At 41.5% G+C, this 24934-nt stretch overlaps 1 protein-coding gene across 2 annotated transcripts in view; it reads right to left on the minus strand.

Moving 5' to 3' along the window:
• Positions 1–550: 550 nt before the first annotated feature.
• LOC127636244 (E3 ubiquitin-protein ligase TRIM37-like) overlaps positions 551–24934 on the minus strand; it is a 30557-nt gene continuing 6173 nt past the window's right edge. Inside the window, exons 8-24 of one of the 2 annotated variants that reach the window (XM_052116693.1) lie at positions 24603–24670; positions 24395–24519; positions 23038–23088; positions 22854–22935; positions 22576–22652; positions 22306–22485; positions 21953–22067; positions 21581–21778; positions 21076–21212; positions 16672–16754; positions 14515–14691; positions 13792–14085; positions 12003–12167; positions 5778–5970; positions 4765–4883; positions 4262–4414; positions 551–3630 (exon numbers count right to left, since the gene is read on the minus strand). In XM_052116693.1, the coding sequence (XP_051972653.1) occupies positions 3572–3630; positions 4262–4414; positions 4765–4883; positions 5778–5970; positions 12003–12167; positions 13792–14085; positions 14515–14691; positions 16672–16754; positions 21076–21212; positions 21581–21778; positions 21953–22067; positions 22306–22485; positions 22576–22652; positions 22854–22935; positions 23038–23088; positions 24395–24519; positions 24603–24670 (2276 nt within the window). In that variant the 3' untranslated portion in view covers positions 551–3571. Of the gene's footprint in view, positions 3631–4261; positions 4415–4764; positions 4884–5777; positions 5971–12002; positions 12168–13791; positions 14086–14496; positions 14692–16671; positions 16755–21075; positions 21213–21580; positions 21779–21952; positions 22068–22305; positions 22486–22575; positions 22653–22853; positions 22936–23037; positions 23089–24394; positions 24520–24602; positions 24671–24934 lie in introns of both variants that reach the window. The other variant, XM_052116692.1, reaches the window with a different exon arrangement.

The following is a 24934-nucleotide window of genomic DNA, read 5'->3' on the forward strand; positions in this document are numbered from 1 at the left end:
TAATACAATTGTATTTTTTAATTGTATTTTATTTATGTAGGTAGTGTTGACAGTTAATTTGAGTTGTGTTTGTTGTCTTTGTATATGAACAATCTCAAAAATGTTTATTTATTCACATTTCACGTTTTTTATAATTTCATTATTTATTTTTATAATCTTTTATTATATATATTTATACATATATATTGACATAAATATTTAGTTCTCCCTAATTTATTTATTTCTTTGCACTGTGACATTTTCATGACAATTAAAAAAAAAATACTATAATATTTAAAAAAAACAGATGCAAGTATTTTACACATGGTATTATTTGTATACTGCTTTTATGCTGATTATTTTATTTTTTTGCATTACAGTAATGAAAATATAGTAGCTTACTGAATCCGGCTGCATTATGGCAATGAGAATTTGAGGTTGCGTTGAATGAGTTGAATGACATTTTGAGATGTAATGTGACCTGTGCATATTTTCATGCAATTCACCCTTGAAGGGCAACTAATGGCTTCACTCAAAATAACCGTATTACAGTAGCATATTTATTTGTTCATGTTTAAGTTTAGATACATTTACAGCAACTATTGTGTATAACCTCCAGTTTGTTTAGGCCCCAAAAATATTTTAAAACATGCTAGAGAAAACAGTAAACAAGAATAAATGTCCTTTTCCTCCGCATTTAAAAAAAAAAGTCAAAATCGGGACATTATAACGTCACATATAACAGCATTAGATAAATAAAGAACAACCACAGGAACATTATCATAATTATTTTGGACTTTGCAGAGTAAAATCATGCTGCTTGTGGAAGCAGTTTACAACTGATGCAAAACAACAATGTATTTTCAGATTGCTCAATCCCAGTTTAGTATAAAGCATTAACCTGCAGGTAATTCGTAAGATTAAGGATTAAATGGCCAAAGCACTGCATTAATTGCAGTAAGCTTTTTAACAAAACATTCACTTTCAACAGATTGTATTCAGCGAAAGCCATGCATGCAAAGAGCAAGACCTGTGGCCTTAAATGAATGTGGCTACATCACTCCCCAGCTGTTGATGATGCAATGACATCTATTCAGAACATAAACTGAGCGATTTCCAAACAGCTGCTGTTATAACACACCATGTGTCAACAATGCTGTCTGAGCTCATAGTCAAACCCCACAAACACATACAGTTGACATCAGAAGATCACATACACTTAGGTTGAAGTCTTTAAAACTCATTTTTAACCACTCCACAGATTTAATATAAGCAAACTATGTACCGGAGGATGTATTTTAAGGCCTACCTTCAAACTCTGTGCCCCTTTGCTTGACATCATGGGAAAATCGAAAAAAAAAATGAGTCAAGACCTCAAGAAAAAACATTGTTGACCTCCACATGTCTAGTTCATCCTTGGGAGCAATTTCCAAATGCCTGAAGGTACCACATTCATCTGTACCAACAATAGTACGCAAGTATAAACACCATGGGACCACGTAGCCATCATACCGCTGAGAAAGGAGACTCATTCCATCTCATAGAGATGAACATAGTTTGGCGCGAAAATCAATCCCAGAACAACAGCAAAGGACCTTGTGAATATGCTGGAGGAAACAGGTAGACAAGTATCTATATCCACAGTAAAACGAGACCTATAGCGACATAACCTGAAAGGCTGTTTAGCAAGGAAGAAGCTACTGTACAAAACCACCATAACAAAGCCAAACTAGTTTGCAAGTGCACATGGGGACTAAGATCTTACTTTTGGGAGAAATGTCCTCTAGTCTAAAGAAACAAAAATTGAATTAAAAATTTAAATTTGGCCATAATTACCATTGTTATGTTTGGAGGAAAAAGGGTGAGGCTTGCAAGCCAAAGAACACCATCTCAATCATAAAGCATGGGGGTGGCAGCATCATGTTGTGGGTGTGCTTTGCTGCAGGAGGGACTGGTGCACTTCACAAAATAGATGGCATCATGAGGAAGGAAAAATATGTGGATATATTGAAGCAACATCTCATGACATCAGCCAGGAAGTTATAGCTTGGTCGCCAATGGGTCTTCCAAATGGACAATGACCCCAAGCATACCTCCAAAGTTGTGGCAAAATGCCTCAAGGACAACAAAGTCAAGGTATTGGAGTGGCCATCACACAGCCCTAAACCTCAATCCGATAGAAAAGTTCTGAGTAGAACTAAAAAAGCATGTGCGAGCAAGGAGGCCTACAAACCTGACTCAGTTACACCAGTTCTGTCTGGAGGAATGGGCCAAAATTCCAGCACCTTCTTGTGAGAAGCTTGTGGAAGGCTACACAAAATGTTTGACCCAAGTTAAACAATTTAAAGCCAATGCTACCAAATAGTATGTACATTTCTGAACCACTGGGAATGTGATGCAAGAAATAAAACTGATATAAATCATTCTCTCTACTAATATTCTGACATTTCACATTCTTAAAATGAAGTAGTGATCCTAACTGATCTAAGACAGGGAATGTTTTCTCCGATTAAATGTCAGGAATTGTGAAAACATTAGTTTAAATGTATTTGGCTAAGGTGTATGTAAACTTCTGACTTCAACTCTAACACCGTTCTGATGCACAAAGTATCACATTATGGCCTGGGGGTTAAATTACAGACTTGGACCCACCTGAGATTTTTTTATGTAACTCCCTTTTATTTTGAAATTTCATCATGTAAAGCTAACAGATGAGTGTGCATGATAAAAAAAAATACAAATAATAAAAAAAACAAATTAAAGGACATACTAAAAATAGGAATGCAGCAGTGATATGAAATGTTGGGGTATGAAGTTTATAAGTGCTCGTAATTGAGCCATGTAAGGCAAAATATCTGCATGTTGGAATTAAATAAAACCTTCCCTCCCCGCAAAACTCAGAAAATTATTTGAAATTGTACCGGTGCCATGTTCCCTATTTCTTTTCTTTTTTTGCAGATGTTCACTCAATGTAAACTTGTTTTCGGGTAGATGAAGCTTTGCTTTGTGGACTAAGCTGATCAATACATTCACAGTTAGAGGGATAAACTACATCAAAACAAAATGAACCAAAAAAAAAAAAAAAAAAAAAAAAAAACACTAATATCTATATATAAACATTGCATGAAAAATAAAGCTAAAAGAGTACATTGAGTTATGGAGCAGCACCTGCCTTGACATTCTTTGAAGAAACACCCCAGTCATTCACACACAAAAAAAACAATGGATGTTTGTCAACTCCTTATCAATTTCTACCACAAATAAGCAGCATTGCAAAAGTAGAGGAAATGTAGTATATAACACTATAATACTGTATGTACATTTACATTTTTTAACCTTTAATTCTATAAATGGAATGTTATGCATTTCGTATTGCAGAGCAAAAATGAAACTTCTCTCCTATTCAAAAAAAGTGTTTCTCTGAAATAACATATAGCACATATAAACATTAATTATCCTGTTCTAGCCGAACATAAAGTAAGTGCACAAACACAGAGGAAATGTAAAAAGCATGTCCAGTGCCAGACAACACAGAAGGCTTCATGCCTCTTCCAGACACTTTTGTAACACTGTTGCTGTAAATCATGACGGATTATCTCTCTGTGGTGTCTCCAGTCACAAATCTCAGGTCATCAGAGATCAGCTGCTCACCTGAGAATAACAGACATTCACAACTTTAAAAAGGCTGCACACACTGCTCGGCCAGAACATAAGTAATAATGTTCTAAATCTATAACAGGTTGGTACACTCTTTGCTTCCTGTCCCAAGACCAACCACATAGAAAATTAAAGAGCAAACAGGTGGCTCATCTGAGCACAACTCCTTTTTTAAAACTTTAAGAAAGCACTTAGTGTAATTACATTTATCCTATCCTACAGGCTGTTTGATTGAGTGCTTCTCCAATACAGAATAAGATATTAAGAGGGGGTACGACAGATGATTTGGGTTGGATTTCATTTTTACTTTATACAGTTTGTGTTTTCATCTACCAAACTTTCGGAAAACATAAAAAATAGACATCAAAATGTATAAACATCTCATATTTACTGTGGAGCCTATATCACTTTTGTTACAGTGTGGTTTTCTTGGAAGAGCAAGACTGTACATTTTACTGTATATATGCTAAAAGATATTATTTATGATTAACAAGATAGATATAGATAGCTTTGAAGCTAACAGACACAGAATAAAAGCCACAAAACTCAGATTTTGATTTCATTCTTCATGCAATCTATTATAATCTGAGCAGTTTAAGGATCAGTGAAGATTGAGATACTAAACCTGGACATGGTAGTGTTCTGGTGTCGAACTGACAGTCTCCGGCCTCCAGGGCCACTGCTTCATCCTCGTTCTCATTCTCCGTGTCGCAGTCCAGCTCGCTGTCACTGCTCATGCTTGGCAGCACATGGTGGGTTTGTTTCTGACAGAGCAGACCTGTGGACGGACATGTGTTCATACGAAGCAGCAGATATCAGTTCTGTTACGCTCTCATCTGTGTTTTTCTATTATAGCTATGCATCATTTCCTTTTGCGATCAACAAAGCAGCACATATGGGAATGTTTCTTAACATGATCTTCCTGACAAGGACCACGGGCCTTTAAGAGTATAAATAACTGATATATTCTAAGAGCTCAACTCATTTGATGTGCAGCTAAATGACAGTGACGTTCAATCACAGTGTGTGCAATGACTTATCAAGGCAAGTGACTTCATGATCATGCTGCAGGGAGTTATAATCCATGTTTTACCTCAGAGTTTTTGAGAACTGATCTTAATGTCTCACCTTCATCAGGGCGTGAGGAGGAAGAGGAAGACAGCTCGGCAAGTGACAGCAGTGACTGATGGATTTCGCTGGCACTCTCTTGGTCACAGTTGAGAGAGGTGTCCGTCAGCAGGCCAGGCCTGGGGGATAATATTTTAGCAAATGAGTGTATTACTGTAAGCGTTACTTTGTGCCCATCACAAGGAGTGTTTTAAAACTTATATTAATGTAAAGTATACTTGTCTCCACAGGGACCGACTTGAAAACCATCTCTCTTGTCACTTCAGCAAAAAGGGTCATTTTGTTTTACTAGGTTAAGTGCAAAAACATAACAAAAAAAAAAAACTTGCATTACAACACACACACACACACACACACACACACACACACACACACACACACACACACACGTTGTGTTTCCATGTTTTATGGGGACTTTCCATAGACATAATGGTTTTTATACTGTACAAACTTTATATTCTATCCCCTAAACCTAACCCTACCCCTAAACCTAACCCTCACAGAAAACATTCTGCATTTTTACCTTTTCAAAAAACATCATTTAGTATGATTTATAAGCTGTTTTCCTCATGGGGACCGACAAAATGTCCCCACAAGGTCAAAAATTTCGGGTTTTACTATCCTTATGGGGACATTTGGTCCCCACAAAGTGATAAATACACGCTCACACACACAAAAAAATGTACAACAAAAAACACAAAATAAAATACAAACCAATATAACAAAACTAAACAAACAATAAGCAACTGCCCAATAAAGCCTTCTCAGATAAATGCAAAGGAACATTCACTGATTTATAGAATCAGAACAGAACATAGATGACACCATCTCTGACTATTTCTCTGCCACTGTAATGTCTATTCTTGGTCCAAAGATTTTTAGTGGAAAAATACTCCATGACTAAATTTATTTAAAACAAAATAGTTACAATTTCCTAGATTTGTTCATGAATGGATACACACATTCAATCTTTATAATATGATGTGAGGTCAGTTGCTTTTTTAGCACATTACCCAATGACTGGAGTCCTGCACTGTTTGGTGGCAGGTGCAGCCGCTCCATTGAGAGTCGTGACACTGAACAGGTCTGAACCTGAAGCTCCATACACCAGCTCCTCATGTTTAGAGCCAGAAGGCTTATCAGAGGAAGAGGAGCTGCTTCCCAGAGAGGGAGGAGAACCCTGAACATTGCATGCTTTCAGGGAGCCTGCAAAACACAGATAATGTCATTTCAAGCTATTAGAGTTTCCCAAAATTCTTTTAACTTTTCCCCAAATACTTCTTTTAAGATAATTCAAAATAGGATTAACGGGATAGTTCACCCAAAAAAATGAAAAATCTCTCATCATCTACTCACCCTCATGACATCCCAGATTTGTATGACTTACTTTCTTCTGCTGAATACAAATTAAGATTTTTAGAAGAATATCTCAACTCTGTAGGTCTATACAATGCAAGTGAATTGTGGCCAGAACTCTGAAGGTCCAAAAAAATTACTTATACACAGATCAGCCACAACATTAAAACCACCTGCCTAATATTGTGTAGGTCCTCTTTTGTGCCACCAAAGCAACACCAACCTGCATATATTCATCTCACCACAATTGTACAGAGCGGTTATCTGAGCTACCGTAGACTTTGTCAGTTCAAATCAGTCTGGCCATTCTCTGTTCACCTCTCTCATCAATAAGGTGTTTCCGTCCACATAACTGCCACTCACTAGATGTGTTTAGTTTTTGGCACCATTCTGAACCTAGAGACTGGTATGTGGTGAAAAACCCAGGAGATCAGCAATTACAGAAATAATCAAACCAGCCCATCTGGCACCAACAATCCTCCATGCGATTACTGTAGCTAATCAGCCAATCGTGTGGTATCAGTGCAGTGTATAACATCATGCAGATATGGGTAAGAAGTTTCAGATAATGTTCACGTCAACCATCAGAATGGTGAAAAAATGTGATCTCAGTGATTTGGACTACAGCATAATTGTTGGTGCCAGATGAGCTGGGCTGAGTATTTCTGTAACTATTGATCTCCTGAGGTTTTCATGCTCAACAGTCTCTAGAATTCACTCAGAATGGTGCCAAAAACAAAAACATCCAGTGAGCGGCAGTTCTGTGGATGGAAATACCTAGTTGATGAGAGAGGTCAACAGAGAATGTCAGTTCGACCAGTCTGGCCAAAGTCTACGTTAACTCAGATAACCGCTCTGTAAAATTGTGGTGAAAAAAATATCATCTCAGAATGCTATTATGTTGTGGCTAATCAGTGTATATTGAACTTTTTCTCACCCATACATAAATTGCTTCTGAAGACATGGATTTAACCACTGGAGTCTTATGGATTACTTTTATACTGCCTTCGTGTCCTTATTTGAGCTTCAGAGTTATGGCCACCATTCACTTGCATCATATGGTCCTACAGAGCTGAAATATTCTTCTAAAAACGTCTCGGTTACCTACGTAACCTCGGTTCTCCCTAGATGAGGGAACAAGTATTGCATAAGCTAGCTTACGCTATGGGAAAGATTCATCTTTTCTGAGATATTGAAGCCAAAAAATTATCTTTAATTTTGTATCATTTGTCAACGCAGTGCAGCAACTGCAGACCTTGAGCGGGCTAGCTAGCGAGCTCATTGGTTGCTCTGCGGCAACTGCGGCAGCCTATAGACGAACTTGGGCGAACTCGCGTCCAATGAGAGGCATCCGCGCGCTTACTGCATCAAAAAGTGCATATAAGCGTAGCTCGTAGGCTGGAACCCTGGTTTTCATTGAATGAAGCGAAAGTCGCTCGTGGCGCGAGCACGGCCGGCTACGCAATACTCGTTCCTCATCTAGAGAGAACCGAGGTTACGTAGGTAACCGAGACGTTCTCTTACGAGAGGTTCTCTCAGTATGCGCAAGCTAGCTTACACCACGGGAACCCATTGTCAACGCCGTGCGCGCCAAGCATCCACTGCATGAGCCCCGGGGTGGGGGACCCGGGAGCCCTTGTGAGTGGGGAAATAATATTTGGCCGGCAAGAGTGCGGGCCAGAGTGTGTGTAATACATAAGCACATTGTGGGAAGGGAACGACAGAGGGCGGTGCCGGTCTGTGTGGAATGAGTCCCATCAGTGCAGCTCACCAGGGGAGCTGTAGCGTATTAAACCGCTAGTAGTTTTGCCTGCAGGGCGGGCACTTCCAGATTGTAAAATCTGACAAAGGTGGAGGGGAAGCCCAGCCCGCTGCCACACATATGTCGTGAATGGAAATCCCGCTGGACCATGCTCACGATGAGGCCATGCCTCTAGTGGAGTGAGCCCTAATGCCCAACGGGCATGGCAGGTCTTTTGACGCCGTATGCGGCAGCAATAGCGTCCACTATCCATCTAGACAGTGTCTGTTTCGAGGTGGCGAGACCTTTGGTGCGCCCTCCGAACGAAATGAAAAGCTGCTCAGAGCGTCTGAAAGAGGCGGAGCGCGCAGTATACAATCTCAGTGCTCTGACTGGGCAAAAGAGATTGGCGTCGCGTTTGCTATCGGATGCTGGCAGCGCCGATAGGGAAATGACCTGTGCTCTGAAAGGAGTACCGATCACCTTGGGAACATAGCCGTGTCTAGGCTTTAAAATGACCTTGGAGTCACTTGGTCCAAACTCAAGACACGCAGCGCTGACAGACAGCACTTAAAGGTCTCCCACACGTTTGACTGATGACAGGGCAGTCAGAAAAACGGTTTTGAGTAAAAGGTATTTCAAATCCACGGATTGAAGCGGTTCGAAAGGGGGGGCTTTCATAGTTTCGAGAACTATAGAAAGATCCCAGATAGGAACCGATGGGGGCACGGGGGGTTCACCCTTCTAGCTCCCCTGAGGAAGCGGATGACCAGCTCGTTTTTTCCCAGTGACTGGCCGTGCAGGGGTTCAGCGAACGCCGCGACGGCCGCCACATACACTTTGAGCGTGGATGGGGATCTTCATTACCTGTGGCAATAGCGAGACGGGAGGGAAGGCGTAAAGCGGGCAGTTGGGCCAGTCCTGGGCCAGCATGTCCTCGCTTTTCGAGAAAAATATTGGGCAGTGAGAGTTCTCTTCTGACGCAAAGAGGTCTATCTCTGCTCTGCCGAATATGCGCCATAACTACTGGACTGTTTGAGCGTGCAGGGACCATTCCCCTGGGGGAATATTGTCTCTGGACAGTCTGTCTGGGCCGTCGTTCAGGTGGCCTGGCACGTGCGTCGGCCTCATCGAGCGCAGGTGGCACTGGGACCAACTCAGTATGCATTTCGTCAGATGGAAGAGGTTCCTGGATCTGACACCACCCTGACGGTTTAGGTAGGATACCACAGATCTGTTGTCCGAACGGATCAGGACGTGGTGACCCTGAATGACCGGAGAAAGCGCATGCGCGTACTCGACCGCTATCATTTCCAGACAATTTATGTGAAGGAGCTTTTCCTGAAGTGACCATAGGCCAAAAAAACCGGAGAGCCCTCGCAGACCGCGCCCCAACCCGTGTTGGACGCGTCTGTCGAGATGACTTTTCGGCGAGATACAGCTCCCATCGTCACTCCCCGCTGATACCATTCGGCCACTGTCCAGGGCTGCAGAGCTGAAATACAGGTCTGGGTCACCTTGATCGGCTGGCGGCCTGTGGCCCAAGCCCGGCGAGACGCACGGGTGTTTAGCCAATACTGAAGTGGGCGCATGTGCAGTAAACCCAGCTGAAGTACTGCTGCGGCTGAGGCCATGTAACCTAGCACTCTCTGAAATTTTTTCAGAGGCGTGAGGCTGTTCATCTGAAAGGACGCGGCTAGTCGCTGAACACGGCGCGCTGTGTAGATAAGCTGAGCCGTCATTGCCACGGAGTCTAGTTCTATTCCAAGGAAGGAAATTGCCTGACTGGGCTGTAGTGAGCTCTTGGTCCAATTGACTGCAAGACCCAAACTGTTCAGATGGCTGAGGAGAACTGTTCTGTGAGACAGAAGCTCCGTATGTGACTGTGCCATAATCAGCCAGTCGTCCAAATAGTTCAGAATTCGCAAGCCCTGACTCGCGAGGGGTGCGAAGCGCCGCATCCATGCACTTCGTGAAAGTACGGGTGCTAAAGACAGGCCGAACGGAAGGACGGTGTATTGATAAACCTGGCCGCCGGCAATCTCAAGAATGGCCTGTGACGAGGATTTATCTGAATCTGAAACTAGGCATCTTTCAGATCGAGAGAGATAAACCAGTCCCCCTGGCGCGTATGCGCGAGGAGTTTCCTGATTGTAAGCATTTTGAACGGTCTGTTTGCAAGCACCTTGTTCAAAACCCTGAGATCTAATATTGGTCTGAGGTCGCCGTCTTTCTTGGGAACAAGAAAATAACGGCTGTAAAACCCAGACTCGCTCAGCGAAGGCGGCACTTTCTCTATGGCCCTTTTGTAGAAGGTTTGCTATTTCTGAATGAAGCATGCAGGCTGCTTCCGTGTTCACAATAGTTTCGAGCCGAGCTCTGAAGCGGGGAGGGCGGCGATCGAACTGTAGCAAATAGCCCTGTTTTATTGTGCTTAACACCCATTTGGATATCCTGGGATAGCTTCCCACGCTTTGAAGCGTAACGCTAGAGGGTGAATGCCAAATCGCCCTGATTGCCGCACACAGCAGCTGAACAGAATGTGTGAGCCGCTTACTGTGCTTATGCGTGACTGCTCGCAGACAGCAGGGACAGGCTGTTCTGTGAGTGACTTCCGATTGAGGTGAATGGGGAAAGAGTCACATCTGTTAAGTGATGCGCGAGCATAGTCACGGCACGGGACTTACATACAGAGAAGTGTTTGCTGGCCGTGTGACAGAGCGGGCAGAGAATGGGCGCGCGACGTATTCGTGAGCGCGTTTATCGACTCTAACACTCGAGCGGGCTGTGTCTGCTTTATGTGAGTGGGCTCTGATCGGGACACGGAAGTGTAATGCTTGTGTGTAGAGGTGAACACTGGATTGTGGGCACATTTTCTACACATAAGGCATGTTTGCTCTTTACAAGATTTCTTTGGGTCGCCGTGAAAACGGCGTTTGAGTGCAGGCAAGCGGGCAGTATCACCGGCTTGTTGGCTGCTGAATCCACCACTGCAGTAGCCTGAGAGAAGGGGACTGACAGAGGGCGAAGCTTTGACGGCTGTCCGCCTGCGGCGGACTGAGCCGCCGCTTTCTCAACAAAGCTAGGAGGACTTCGGTTGCTCAGGTTTCAACGCAATCTTAGGCCGAGGCCCGCGGGGGGGCGGCGGTCTGCGGTGGCTGTCTGAGCGCGACCTAGGGCAGCCACCCTGTCAACGCTGAAAATTCTGGCTTTGCTGAGCTGGGCGCTGTGAAGAGGCTCGTGCAGGAGGCTGGTCACGTGGGCGGCCTGCAGAGGAGCTAGCGCGACGAGGCAGGAAGAGATTCATGGCTTGGGTGGCTTTGGACTTCCGTGAAACGGTCAACAATGCCACTCACCGCGGAACCGAAGAGACTGGATGGAGAGAGCGGCGCGTTGTCCGTCGCGCTCCTTAGATCTGAAACAGCCTCTGGGTGTCCACCTTTCTCATACCATTCTCGAAGGAGGTCCGCTTGGAGGATCTGTAAGACGGCCATGGAATGCAGAGCAGATGCGGCTTGGCCGGCGGCGGCATAGGCGCGGCCAGCACAGGCGGAAGTAGTTCTGCAGGCCTAGACGGGAGCACCGGTTTAGACCGCCATCTCGCGGAGGGCGGGCAAAGGTGTGCTGCTACCGAATCCTCTGGATTCCTGGGCCGAGGAGGAAGCTTGGGAGCCTGACCACTCCTCGCTGTCAGAAGCCATGATGGAACAGCAACCCTTATCCTCCGCCTCGTCATCCCAGATGGCAGCAGTCGCGGCCGCCGGCGGCAACTGCGCGGCCCCGGGGCGGGAGGGTGAAAGCGAGACTCGAGGGAGAGGCTCCGGCGAGGCAGTCGCTTCTAACACTGGTTCCGGCAGCCTTTGGGAGCGGCGCTTCTTATTGCGCGGCGAAACGGCAGATGAATCTTTCCCGTAGCGTAAGCTAGCTTACGCAATACGAGAGAACCTCTCGTAAGAGAACCTTTGTTCAGCAGAAGAAAGAAAGTCACTAACATTTGGAATGGCATAACAGATGATTAAATGGGAGAATTTATATTTTTGGTTGAATAATCAATTTAAAAAGGAGCATATCAAAAGAACTGAGCTTTTCATTTCAAGAAATAATGATGATAATGATGAGGTCGGGAGTTTGGTGTACTGACCATCCAAGGAAGAGGGGCCCTCTCTGGGACACAGAGCAGGTTCAGTAGGGGACTCTCGACCAGCTCCTCTCAGTTCTTTCTCCCCAGCCTCCACAGCCCTGCGCAAGGACAGCACACCCAACATTCCCACGCTCTCCTGCTTTGGAGAACAAGCCTTCTTCCCTCCTGAGAAAAAGATCAAAAAGTCATACTACAAGTGTACACTTTTTTTGGACACACTAGAGCGAGTCTGTGTTTCTCACAAGCTTTAAACCTTTTGATATAAATTGTGCCAATGTATTAGGGTTGTGCCGATGGATGATATCATCGTCCATCGTGATGGCTGACCAACATCACGATGTAGAGCCACCATCGTGATGCCACGCCCCCTTTTGTGAGTCTTGCTAGTGTGACTCACTAGTCTCTTCTATAGTTAACCTAAAATCTTTGCAGGGATTGCTCTGTAAATTAAATTGAGAATATAACTAATGCATATATGCTATTTTAAATACTGTAGTATATGCCAGAGACGTGACGTGTTAGTCTGTGAAAATAACGTGTCAGGCAGGCTGCACAAATATTGATCTTGACATTGTTAGCTTCTTGTCTTTTTTTTACATGTCTTACACTGTACATTTAGATTAAAATATGTTATGTTGTAGGCTACAAGAAAATAGCCTTTATTAATTAATTATTAGTAGTTGTAGGGTCTCAAATCTTGCTCATTGTCACATAGCTCTTGTACACTGAAGCGGCAGTTTTGATAAACCCAGACCAGCGAACGTCAAATAACTTTTGTCTGGTTAATACTTTTAAAGAAAAATTTCCTTGGCCATAAATCCATAATGTCAAATCAAATGAAAGAAACAAGGTGAATATGAATAACACACATTTATTAAAACATAGAAGAACAACAAATAAAGAACAAGAAAATGGAACAACACTCAGACCGAAACTCGGCATTAACATTTCACTTATAATTAGCAGCACAATTAACTTCAGCATAGGCTACAAAATAAATTATGTTATTGAAATATTGTAAAGGTCATATGAACTACACAAATGAACGCTTAAAAATAATATGCAAAATCGAATAGCTCCAGTAACGGATGGCGTAAAAATGCGTAAAGAAGTCTAATATCTTTCACCATAGACCATGTTTAAATTTCGATGTTTCTGGCCAGAAATACCAACATATTCACTTTATCTGGTTTTAATAAGCTGCAGATTGGAGTAACTACACTACTCGCTGTGCTGAAGACCCGCTCTGATGGAGTACTGGTAGCACATATGCACAGATATTTCCGTGCTAATCTTGCCATGAACGGAAACCTTTTGTCGTTCGTTTTCCACCAAGTCAGCGGGTCCTCTTCCCCATCAATGGCCATTTCCTGCAGGTACATGGTAATTTCTGCCTCGACCTTTTGCTCATCAGTGAGTAAAATAACGAAATTATAGTTTTTAAGTGGAAAATAGTATTTATGTAAAGAGATATATTAAAATAAAAAGTGCACAACTCTTCTTAAATGACAGCTAAAAAAAACAATGCTTCACGTGTCGTGCAACCTACTGATAAAGCGCAAACGAGTCATTAGTTGGGTTAGTAAAATAACGAAATTATAATTTTTCATATAATTTTTGAAAATTATATGAAATTATATAATCCCCACCCCCGCCCCACCTCACCGACGATATCATCGTCCATCACGATGTTTTACTGTCATGTTGAAAATCAACTGCCAATTTAGGGGACATCGCCCAACCCTACAATGTATGAATTTCTTTACCAAGATAAATGTTATTTTTTTACCGCTGCGAGAGTGTCGTGATGAGACGGGTCCTTTGAAGAGCAGATCGCTGGGTTTCCGGCTGGGCCCCACCTCTGTGTCCATGGAGGGGCCCTGCTCATGGTTCAAGGCTCCCTGAGAGGAGATCCGAGGATTGGTTCCACTGCGAGCCTCCAGCTGCCCTTTCACATCCGACATCTTACTACGCACTTCTGCCATTTGAGCCTTTAGTCTGATCAGGACCCCAGAGTCCGGGGTCGACCGACGCACTGCCTGGGGCCGACGCTCACGCTCTTTCCGAGAAGGCATTGCAGCAGCTGTCAATCAAGGAAGGTTTGTGATAATATAATAATCAGTTTAGTGTTATTGCACAGGTCACCTAGTAATGTTATCAGTTTCATAGATTTACATTGTGCCTTAACTCATGACGCAATAAAGCTTTAACCGATAACAGCTATAATTTCCATTAAAATCTTTTTACAGAGGGTTTTTTCCAATCTATCCTGGACTGTAAAATCTTACTGGTCTAAAGTTCTCTTCAACATAACCATATATAAAACAATAATAAATATTGCATTACAATTGGATGAGATTAAGCCGCGTTGTGCAGCATTTTTTCTTTCAGTGTGTACTGACAATTCACTTGTCGCTGGAAATTTATAAAGCTCATATTCTTGACCTCTCTCTACCCTTGCCTTATTTTGTTTAGGTGACTGACTAAAATGTACCGTATTTGATTTCGACACCTTGGGTTTGGAGCAGAGAGGAAGGTGGGCGTGGCTGCATCCCCCACAGTGACTCCACATGGCTGCGGTCCTTCAGATCTAATAGCTGGATGAGGATGACTGGATCAATCTCCAGGAGGCTGGCCGAGCTTGCACCTGCCCCACGCCTTGAACCCCGCATACCTGCACTGGAACCTCCTGACCAACAGGGGAAGAGAGTCAGTACAGAGAGGACTTTGCATGTGTAACATAGCATGTAGGGATGGTAGCTATTAGGGAAATTGAAAGTATTGGTACATAAAAAGGACTGGTAGTGTCGTCTTAACTGGTAGCCTACAAGTCAATCACGGTTCAAAAAGAAAAGCATCAAGAGTCACATAAAGAACACTACAACATGGTCAAAAGTAGGTGAACACCCCGTTCTAATTTCAGGCTCCTTAATTCAAATGAAGCCAAATCTTAATGTTATGGCATACAATGATATTCAACAGAATTGTGTGCTTCCAGTTTACATTTGCTAATATAGTGTACTTTGGGTTAAAGCAGTGTTTCCCAACCACTGTGCCACGGCACACTAGCGTGTTGTGAAAGATTATCAGGTGTGCCGTAGAAAATGATCAAATTCCACAATAAATAAATGCATGAAAAAAAAAAGAAATTTCAGGGATCAGTCTCCCTTGATGCGTTTGATTACGCACAGGTGAGCACCCAGTTTAAGTTGATGCGGACCAGGAGGAAGGTTTGAGTTGTCGATTGAGTTCTGGTCAGTTAATTTTCTATGTGTTTTGTTCATATTTTAAATCGCATTTGTTTTTTGTAATATTGCATTGTTCATATGTCATGTTTTTGTGGCCTACGCTGTTACTGTGGGGGAAAAAAACATTCATTTGCTTCGTGTGGTGTCTCAGTTGTTCATCTGTTCTCTTCATAAAATAATAAATGCATAATCTGTTATATGCTCGTCCTGTAAGTTCATGATTCAAAATTAAAATGTGAACAAAAATAAAAGCTATTAAATGTCTAATTATCATTAAAATATGAACATTAAAATGACGGGTAATAATAGATTATGACAGAATTGTTACGACCCTGTCCATCAAAATGATGGACGATGAGAAAGTCTAACGCAAGCACTGTATGTGATTGGTTTTTTGTGCATAGCTGAATTCCAAACATTACAAGTAAACACGGTACTAAGATGGACAGAAATCATGGAAAAGTTCTTGAAAAGGAAAAATATTGATGATGGTTAGCCTATGTGGGATAGTGGTGTGCCATAGAGTTTTTTAGTCGTAAAAAGTGTGCTGTGACAGAAAAAAGGTTGGGAAACACTGGGTTAAAGTCTATATCTTAGTGCTTATTTAAGCATATTTACACAAAGAAAAATTGATGATATTTTTGAAGTGTTATAAAAATTGTCTGATTTTAATGCTATTGACCAATAAAATGTTGCCCTTTAGAGATTAGACAGTACTGTATACAATGAGATTGTGTTCATATCACATCTGCAATGGCATTGTTGTACTGAAAATCAGTTCTGTGAACAAGTCAAATAATTGACATTTCAGACACAAAATAACAGCCAGATATTTGGTACAATTTTGCGCCGAAAACAGTAGCAAAAGAAGACAAAGCAAGATCAAGCATTATGTGTCTATGCTCACAGACAAGTGAAGTGATGCAAACAGACAAAAAACCCATTCCATATGTAATACAAGAACTCTTTGAAGGCAACTTGTTTAAATCAAATTAGTTGAAATCAATTTGTTGTTTATATTTGGCTTCTCTGTTCTAGATATCAGCATTAATATCAGCTATTGAAAAATGCATAAAGGTTGACCACCAATTACAACCCTAATAGCCATAGTAGTGTTATGTAAATAATATAATTTTAGATAAAAAGGTGTATTTAGTGAAAATGACTAATAACAGTTGCATTTAGGCAGCACTAACAGCGTTTTAGACTGCAGATTCTGCAGTAACTCTTCAAAGGCTGATATGGTAATTTGGCTCGGTTACATCACTACAACTGATTAACAGGGTGTCACAGTCGATGACACTTCAAAGCCAAGTGTTTCAACACACCAGACTGCCATATGCATGGCACTCAGTTTTCATTAGAAAAACAGCATTATTTGTATCAGTGAGTGTGCTTGGATGAAGAAAACTCTCGATCACCTGTTGCTCCGGCAACATCGTCGGGTAGTTCACCTTCCTCGAGGTCTAGATTTCCACTGTACTCAACATCATTCTCGCCAGACCTACAACAGACACACAAAATTCACAACACATTAAACAGTCAAGATATTTGTAACGACTTCCCTGGCAGTATCAAATTAAGCAGCATTGTAAATATCACACTATTGCAAAATGCTTTCCATAAGCCATTAAGTTTCTTAAAGAGTGTGTCGATAGACTAGATCTGTGGTCCTTGTTTTGCAAATATGAGAGCTTTAAGACAGTTTTAAGTCTCTGATTTTACTTGCAACAGCAAAAATGGTGATGGAGTTGGATTAAATTTCTGTCCATTATCAGTTCAAACTGTCCATTTTAATGGAGTCTAAACTATGATTTAAAACTATGTTAGCGTCATCACTCATAAATGTCCACAAAAGTTCCTATGTTGCATTTATACATATTAAAGTAATTTAAATGAGTAAAATAAATTAAGTAAATCTTGCTGTTCTGATTGATGTTCTATTGGTGCATTTAAATGAAAAACTATTTATAGAAAATCTTTATGGAAAACATGACTTCTTTATATTTCATGACAATATTTTACTATATTTTTTTACTAAATTGTAAGAAAAAAAAAAGAAAAAAGACCCTCTAAAGCCTTTTCATACCAAATACATAATAAAGATATATCTTGAATATCACCAAAAGGAATGGTTTTCGAGTGATGTGGGGAGGTGGGCTTCATTACATTTATCGATGATTGGGAAGGTTAATATTATTAAAATGAATTGTATTCCAAAATTCAACTACCTGCTTCAATCTCTGCCTACACATAGGCCGATTGACAAAGGTGGGCTAGGCCTATCCAAGATTTTGTTTTATTATTATGCATTCAGTCTCGGATATTTGGCTCACTGGTTGCTTCCACCTGAGAGAACCCCTCCCTGGTTTTGTATTGAACAGAAGTTCTTGCCCCTAGTTCACCATTACAAAGCTTTTCTATCAAACTTCCGTTACACTCAGTTATCTCGCATTTGCACGCGGTATGGATAAAAGTGTCCAGAGTGTTTAATTTGGACATTTCGAGCATATGGCTGAACCCAAAGTTATGCATTACTGAGTCCCCTTTCTGCTGGACAGAGTGAATTGTAAGGGAGGTTAATATGCTCAGTGGCCTATATGAGAGAGGAGTGTTGAGATCCTTTGAAAATTTGATTCAACATTTTGGGAATCCCAGTTTTAAATTCTTTATGTATTTACAACCAAGCCACCTGCTCTGTACTACTTTTGGGAGTAGAATACACCTCTCTAAAGTGGCAGACACTCTGGGAGTGGTGATTACTGCTTTTGGAAAAGGTCATGAGGCATTAGTGTATTACTCCCTGCTAATTCAGAATCTGGGGGACGGAGCTTTAACTTATCTAAAGAGATTAAGTGAGAAAGATTTAAATTTGGTATTGGAGGAGGGAGTGTGGGCTAGGATTCAAAAAATGTCAAGTCTGCATCTAGAGATGCAAGGGTGCACCTTATGCAATTCAAGATTTTACATAGATTCTATTGGACCCCCTCTAGACTGTATTGGCTTGGTCTTAATGACACACCCATCTGCTGGCGAAGATGGGGACACAACTCATGTTTTTTGGTGGTGTGTTAAGAATTCTGATCAAGGTTTCAGAGTTTTATGTGTGACATATCGGACACTCAAATTTAATTTAGGGTGACGAGGAGGTCATTAGTATAGGGGATATACATATAAAAAAAATTTACTAGCCAGTGTTATGATCAGCAGACAGATTGTTCTAAGGGGATGGAAAGCGGCTGGTGCACCCTCATTTCGGGAGTGGTGCACAGAGATGAGCATGGTGGCGGCATTTGATGAGATGTTTAATATGAAGTGGGGCAGCTCTCTGACCTTTTCGGAAAGCTCTCAGGGAGGGGCAATGGAGAGGGAAAATGTGTGTGCTTACTATTATTTTTTATAAGCATATATATTTGGAGGGGGGGGGTTTCGAGTGTGTAATTTGGCTTTGACCACAGGGATGTTTGTTGGGGGTCAGGTTTGTTTGGCCCATTGTGTGGTTACCCCCATAACTATTGAGAAGTGGTATGGTCTGAAATAAGCCACTCCTCAGGGAGTGTTGATAGTGTTCTCCTCCAAGCATGCCATTAAATATGTATGTGCATATGTGTGCTTAAGTAAGAGTAACACATACAACATTGTCTCAGGCTCTAGCGTGTGATAAGTCAGTGCTTTCCAGCAGTTTTCTGCGCTGATCCATTACGGTATTTAAAGATGCTGAGAGCCTCAACTCCAAATGGATACATCAAACACATACCAGTGTAGCACAACCACTCCTCCATCACCAATAGATTTGCTCTCTCTCTCTCTCTCTCTCTCTCTCTCTCTCTCTCTCTCTCTCTCTCTCTCTCTCTCTCTCTCTCTCTCTCTCTCTCTCTCTCTCTCTCTCTCTCTCTCTCTCTCTCTCTCTCTCTCTCTCTCTCTCTCTCTCTCTCTCTCTCTCTCTCTCTCTCTCTCTCTCTCTCTCTCTCTCTCTCTCTCCAAATAACATTCGTATGCCCTGAGGGTTGGGGGCATCCAACACTGGGGAAACACACTCAAGCGAATGATGTCAAAGGGTGTGAGAGATTGTATGTTGGGCGAGAAGAAAAGCGCATGTGTGATGATACACATCACAAATATAGCTTGTGAGCAAGCAAAATCAAGCTAATTCATTATTTTAGAGCAGTGCATAAACAGAAAATGTATACATTTTTAAAACTTTCCTATGACGACACCATTTTTTAAAATTAACACACACCGATCAGCCACAACATTAAAACCACCTGCCTGAGGTCTGTCCATTTTCTGTTGACCTCTCTCATCAACAAGGCCTTTTCATCCACAAAACTGCCACTCACTGGATGTTTTTGGCACCATTTTGAGTAAATTCTAGACATTGTAGTGTGTGAAAATCCCAAGAGATCAGCAGTTACAGAAATACTTAAACCAGCCCGTCTGGCACAACAATAATGCAATGGTCCAAATAACTGAGATAATGTTTCCCCATTCTGATGGTTGATGTGAACATTAACTGAAGCTCCTGACCAGTTTCTGCATGATTTGCTGATTTGATAATCGCATGGATGATTGTTGATGTCAGATGGGCTGGTTTGAGAATTTCTATAACTGTTGATCTCCTGGAATTTTCACACAACAATCTCAGAATATTACTCAGAATAGTGCCAAAAACGAAAAACATCCAGCGTTTAGGAGGCATGTTTTAAGTTGGATGACAAAGTCTACGTACTCAGATAACTGGTCATAATGTGGTGAGAAGATCTTCAGAATGCTATCTGAGATCGGGTACATGGGCTGACACACATATGCAGGTGGGCTTATCGGTGTATATGTATATATATATATATATATATATGAGAGAGAGAGAGAGAGATTCAAGGATTTGAAGTTATAAATAAAAACATTTTCCATCCTAAAATGTACCTTTCTGCAAAAAACAAATCAAGTAAGAAACACTGGTGTGCATTTTGGAAAAGCCAGAGATAAGAACAGGCATTTGCAAGCAGGAGGCAAAGGCTCTGATGACTCATTCGTCTCATCTGGTTCGAGCAGTGTGTGTGTGTGTGTGTGCTTGCGTGCGTGCGTGTGTGTGTGTGTTAGTGTGTGTGAGCGGGTGGTAGCTGACAGCATGAGCAGGAACATGTGAGGTTTTGACTCCATCACCTCACTACAGAAACACAAGCACTCTCACAGAGCCTACACAAGTCAAAGCTGCCAATAGTGCTCACTCTTTCTCCTAGATCGTGATAGGACAGAGGATACAGAACAATTCTGCTCTGCTTAAACACAGAGTGAGAGGGGCTGCCTGTCACAAATGTGGTAGCAGCCCTAATTAAACTGTTTTTTTCTAACCAGGAGGAGGATACAGCTGTTCCCCTCTGGCACACAAAGCACCATCTCTTATGCAAGAATCTCATTACACTAGTATTTACCACACCATGAAGACATAATGTAGCATAGAATGACCAGTACTCTAAAATAAAACAAAACAAGACTGCAAGAGCCGATCACGATTTTGCCAGAAATGTTATTAATTAATCTATAAATGTAAAATTCTATACCATAATGAAACATAATGAGTTCTACGAAGTGCTGTCTTCTATAAGGTAGGGTGAAATAGGGTAAACTAAAGTGAGTCTAGAGTGAATATGGGTAATATTAACATTCTGCCTAATACCTTCTTTCGTGTTCCACATATGAAAAAGTCATGCAGGTTTGGAATAACATGAGGGTGAATAAATGCTGACAGAATTAAAATTTTTGTTTAAATCATTCCTTTAAAAGCACATTCTGACATTTTAATAAAGCTGTTTCATTGTACATACATGGTCTCTTCATCAATGTCATTCTCCTCCGTGTTACTTGTGGCCGTGGAGCTCCCGGAAGTGCTGCTACCATCCAGAGGATTGACGTCTTCATCTCCTGTCAGACAGTCCACTTCCAGATCCCCATCAGACAACTCCTAATGTTACAACACCACATCAACACCATTAACCAAACTTCCTGATGTCAACAAAACAACATCAAATAGCTCCAAGCATGAAAATTATAGTAAAGTGGCTGACAGGAGTTCGGGATCCCTACATACTGTAACACTTGTAGGATTGTTTTCTTTAGCTATCAGAATGAGGGTAATTTGGCCTAAAAGTTGTTACATTGTGGCTATCCATAAAATCACAAGACAATGTCATGGTGAAGAGGTAAGAGAATCAAAAATGTTCAAGATGTGGCTATGATTTAAAAACATGCACACCCTTTTTTGAGTGTCAAAGGAATGAGGAAAAAAATAAGTGGGTATGAAATTCAGGATGCTTTTCTCTCAAGCCTTACATTAGAGTCATCGTGTTGAGTCTTCTCCTCATCCTCATCTTCCTTTGTCTCTGCCGAGACTGCCTGACTCTCCTCTTCTGGTACAGATGTCTTTCCTTGTCGTGAGTCTCTTCCAGAGGAAGCCGTGGGGCACATACGTCGGTCAGGTGGAGAAGAACTCCGTGACTTCTGCCGACGGAACAGCTCTATGGCTAGTCTCTGAAAGCATGAATATACCAGACAAAACTGAAGCAGTATGAATAAGTCAGTTTACCACTTCTTCCTGCCTTCCAAGGTAAAAACAAACCAGTACGTCCAGTGAGACCCCCTATCCTAAGTAGTCCGTGTTAAGGGTGAAATGAAAATAAATACCAAGGAACCGTAAACACTGACCTCTTTCAGATTGTTGATCTGCTGAACATAGCTGGACTGGGCCGATTCTAGCTGAGTTATATACCAGTACTGATCTCGACACTTTTGAAAAAACGTAGGGGATCGCACTTGATACCTGTGACGTTAATGAAATAAGCAAGGTATGAGAAATGAAAGCAGTCCTTGGGTTGTATACAGTAATATAACTCTAATGAATAAAATAGTGAGGAAAAAACCTAACCTCACATTTGGCACTTTACAATTAGCATTCTGAGTGTAGTGTAAAACTTTTAAAAGGTCCGACAAAGAGTTAATTAAAAGCAATTTAATAAGAAAAGGGATTATTAAAGCCATTTAAAAAAAACAGGCTACACCTCAGCACAAGAGTGTCAGTCTGCATATTCAGGTATCCTTCACTGGCAAGAAGGTCCAGTCTGAAGAACCGATTATACCCCCAGCACTCCCCCACCTCAAAGTCTGACGCAAATTCCCGAATTATGTTTTTGGTGGGATCACTGGAGGCCTGATGGACCATTTCCACTCGGTACTCATATCTGAATGGACACAGAAAGCATTTTCACTCAGAATGTAATAGTTACACATAATATGAGGTTGAGAGGACTGCGGCGGAGAGTGTGGCATACTTGGATGTCTCAGGGAGTCCCGCAGATAGCTCTAGAAAAACAGAAAGGTAGTTTCCCCGCACAACACCATTACCGTCCTAAAACACAAACACACACACACACAGTCTGTGAGATTAGAAAGGAACTGAAGTGACATTTTGAATTTGTTATGAAAACATTTAATTTCCGACACGATGTTATGGGTCATTTCTGCAATTTTCACTCTGACGTTTCATCATGAACTGCAGTAAAGAAAGAGAGAAAAAAGTGGCAGCGGAACAGGCGACTAATAAACTCACCGGATAAACCTTCAGCCTCCAGCATAGGCCTGATATCTGTAAAGGGGGGCTGTAGACGGGGTCGGCTCTCTGCCTCAGAGTACTGAAGTCATTAAGACAACACCAATGCAAGTTACAATAGAACTAAAGCAGCATTTAAAAATAAATTGATAAAAAAGGAAAAAGACAAAGCGAGTATAATTACCTGAAGTTTGCCAAAACAAAAGTGCTTGAGTCATAGGCAGGTACCAGCTCACTAAGAAGAGATTACATTTTTATTGTGGTACACCATCAGCATACTTGTTGGATACAAATAATTGAGATTTATGACACAGCTCTCTGGAATACTCTTTTCTGATAAGTCAATTGTGGCATTCGACGGTCAAATCCTTTTGCATTACAACAGCTTATATTTGACCGTTGCGCCTGACAAACATTCTGTTAAAGCTTCTACTACACTACAAGCTTGATCACTCTCATATCATTCCGTAGTCTCTGAACTAGAGGTCGACTGATATTGAATTTTGCTGATACTGATAACTACAGTGGTGGGAAAGGCCAATAACTGATTAATCGGCCAATAGATTTTTTAATCTATTCATAGAACGTAAAAAAATATCTTATTCTTTCCTTACTATGATGGGCACAGACAAGGAGTCCAAAATAAATAAAATCCAAGTATGTACATCCAAATGTATTTATGTATTTATGTTAGCACTGTGCAACCAAAATCCCAATAATAACAAGAAAAATAATGATTTGGTGCATAATGTCAGATTTTAATTATAAACAAGCCTGAAACAAACAGAGAACTCTTATTTTGAAATGACAAAATGATGAAAAAACTACCGGCCTAGATTTTTCCGATAACCGATAGTTCCAAAAGGTAACTATCAGAACATTTTAATTGGTAAAACCGATTTACAGGTCTACATCTAGTCCGCACATAATCATATGCTGTTAATTTGACATGAAATTTTGACCAAATTTTATGTCCATTTATTTACTTATTTAGCCATGTAATAAGCAGGATAAAGTAAAATCAGTTGGTCATTAACACAAAATAAAACCCTTAAGGACAATACAACACACATCCACTTCGTGACAGGGTCCTTATTGGAGCTTATTTGCAATAATAACCAACTGATCGTATATTTGCCCTTATTTATTAAATTTTTATCTGTGGAAATACGAGATCAATAGAGGTTTCCAAAGCGCTTTACACTGTGTCTCAATCACCCATTCACACACACACTCATACACCAAATGGCAGAAGAGCCGCCATGCAAGGTGCTAGCCTGCCATTGAGAGCAACTTGGGGTTCAGTGTCTTGCCCAAGGACACTTCGGCATGTGGAGTCCTGTAGGCCGGGAATCTAACCGCCAACCCTGCGATTGGCAGCCGACCCGCTCTACCACCTGAGCCACAGCTGCCCCACTAGAGACACTCTTTTACAGCTGTGCATGTTTATTCATTTATTCATAGTGTGTCAAGTTTATAGTTTGCATCTTGTCTCTGCATAAAGTATCCGATTAACAGGTGCAGTGTGCGAGTGTGTGTACCTGGTGAAGTCTGGTGGGACAGGAGTGGTGACGAAAGACTGCATTGGTTTCCTATGAACCTGCTGGAACATGAGCAGGATCTCTGGGCTCTTAGAGATTAGCTCACTCTTACAGCATGAACGCAACTGTGGGGCACAAACACACTTGTGTTACAATTCAAAACATCCCATGTTGCTTTATTTAACTGGACGATGCGGAGTCTACACACCTGATGTTCTACTTCCTGTAGCAGAGACTCTAGAAGTTCTGTCTCTTGAGTCAGAGAGGTCTTCTGTCCTGTGGGTACAGTAACTTTATATTAGATCAGGTATTAACATGCAGGCAAACTATTTTGTTTTGATATTTGTTAAAGAGGCAGTTCAAGCAAAAATGAAAATTGTCATCATTTACTCACCCTCATGTTATTCCAAACTCATATGACTTTCTTCTTTGGAACCCAAAAGGAGATGTTAGTCAGAATGTTTTTTTCATTCACCATTCACTTTCATTGCAACTTTTTCCATATAATGAAAGCAACTGGTGACAGACATCGCCTTTTGT

The sequence above is a fragment of the Xyrauchen texanus genome, chromosome 43, assembly GCF_025860055.1.
Source record: "Xyrauchen texanus isolate HMW12.3.18 chromosome 43, RBS_HiC_50CHRs, whole genome shotgun sequence".
Taxonomy (NCBI): Eukaryota; Metazoa; Chordata; class Actinopteri; order Cypriniformes; family Catostomidae; genus Xyrauchen; species Xyrauchen texanus.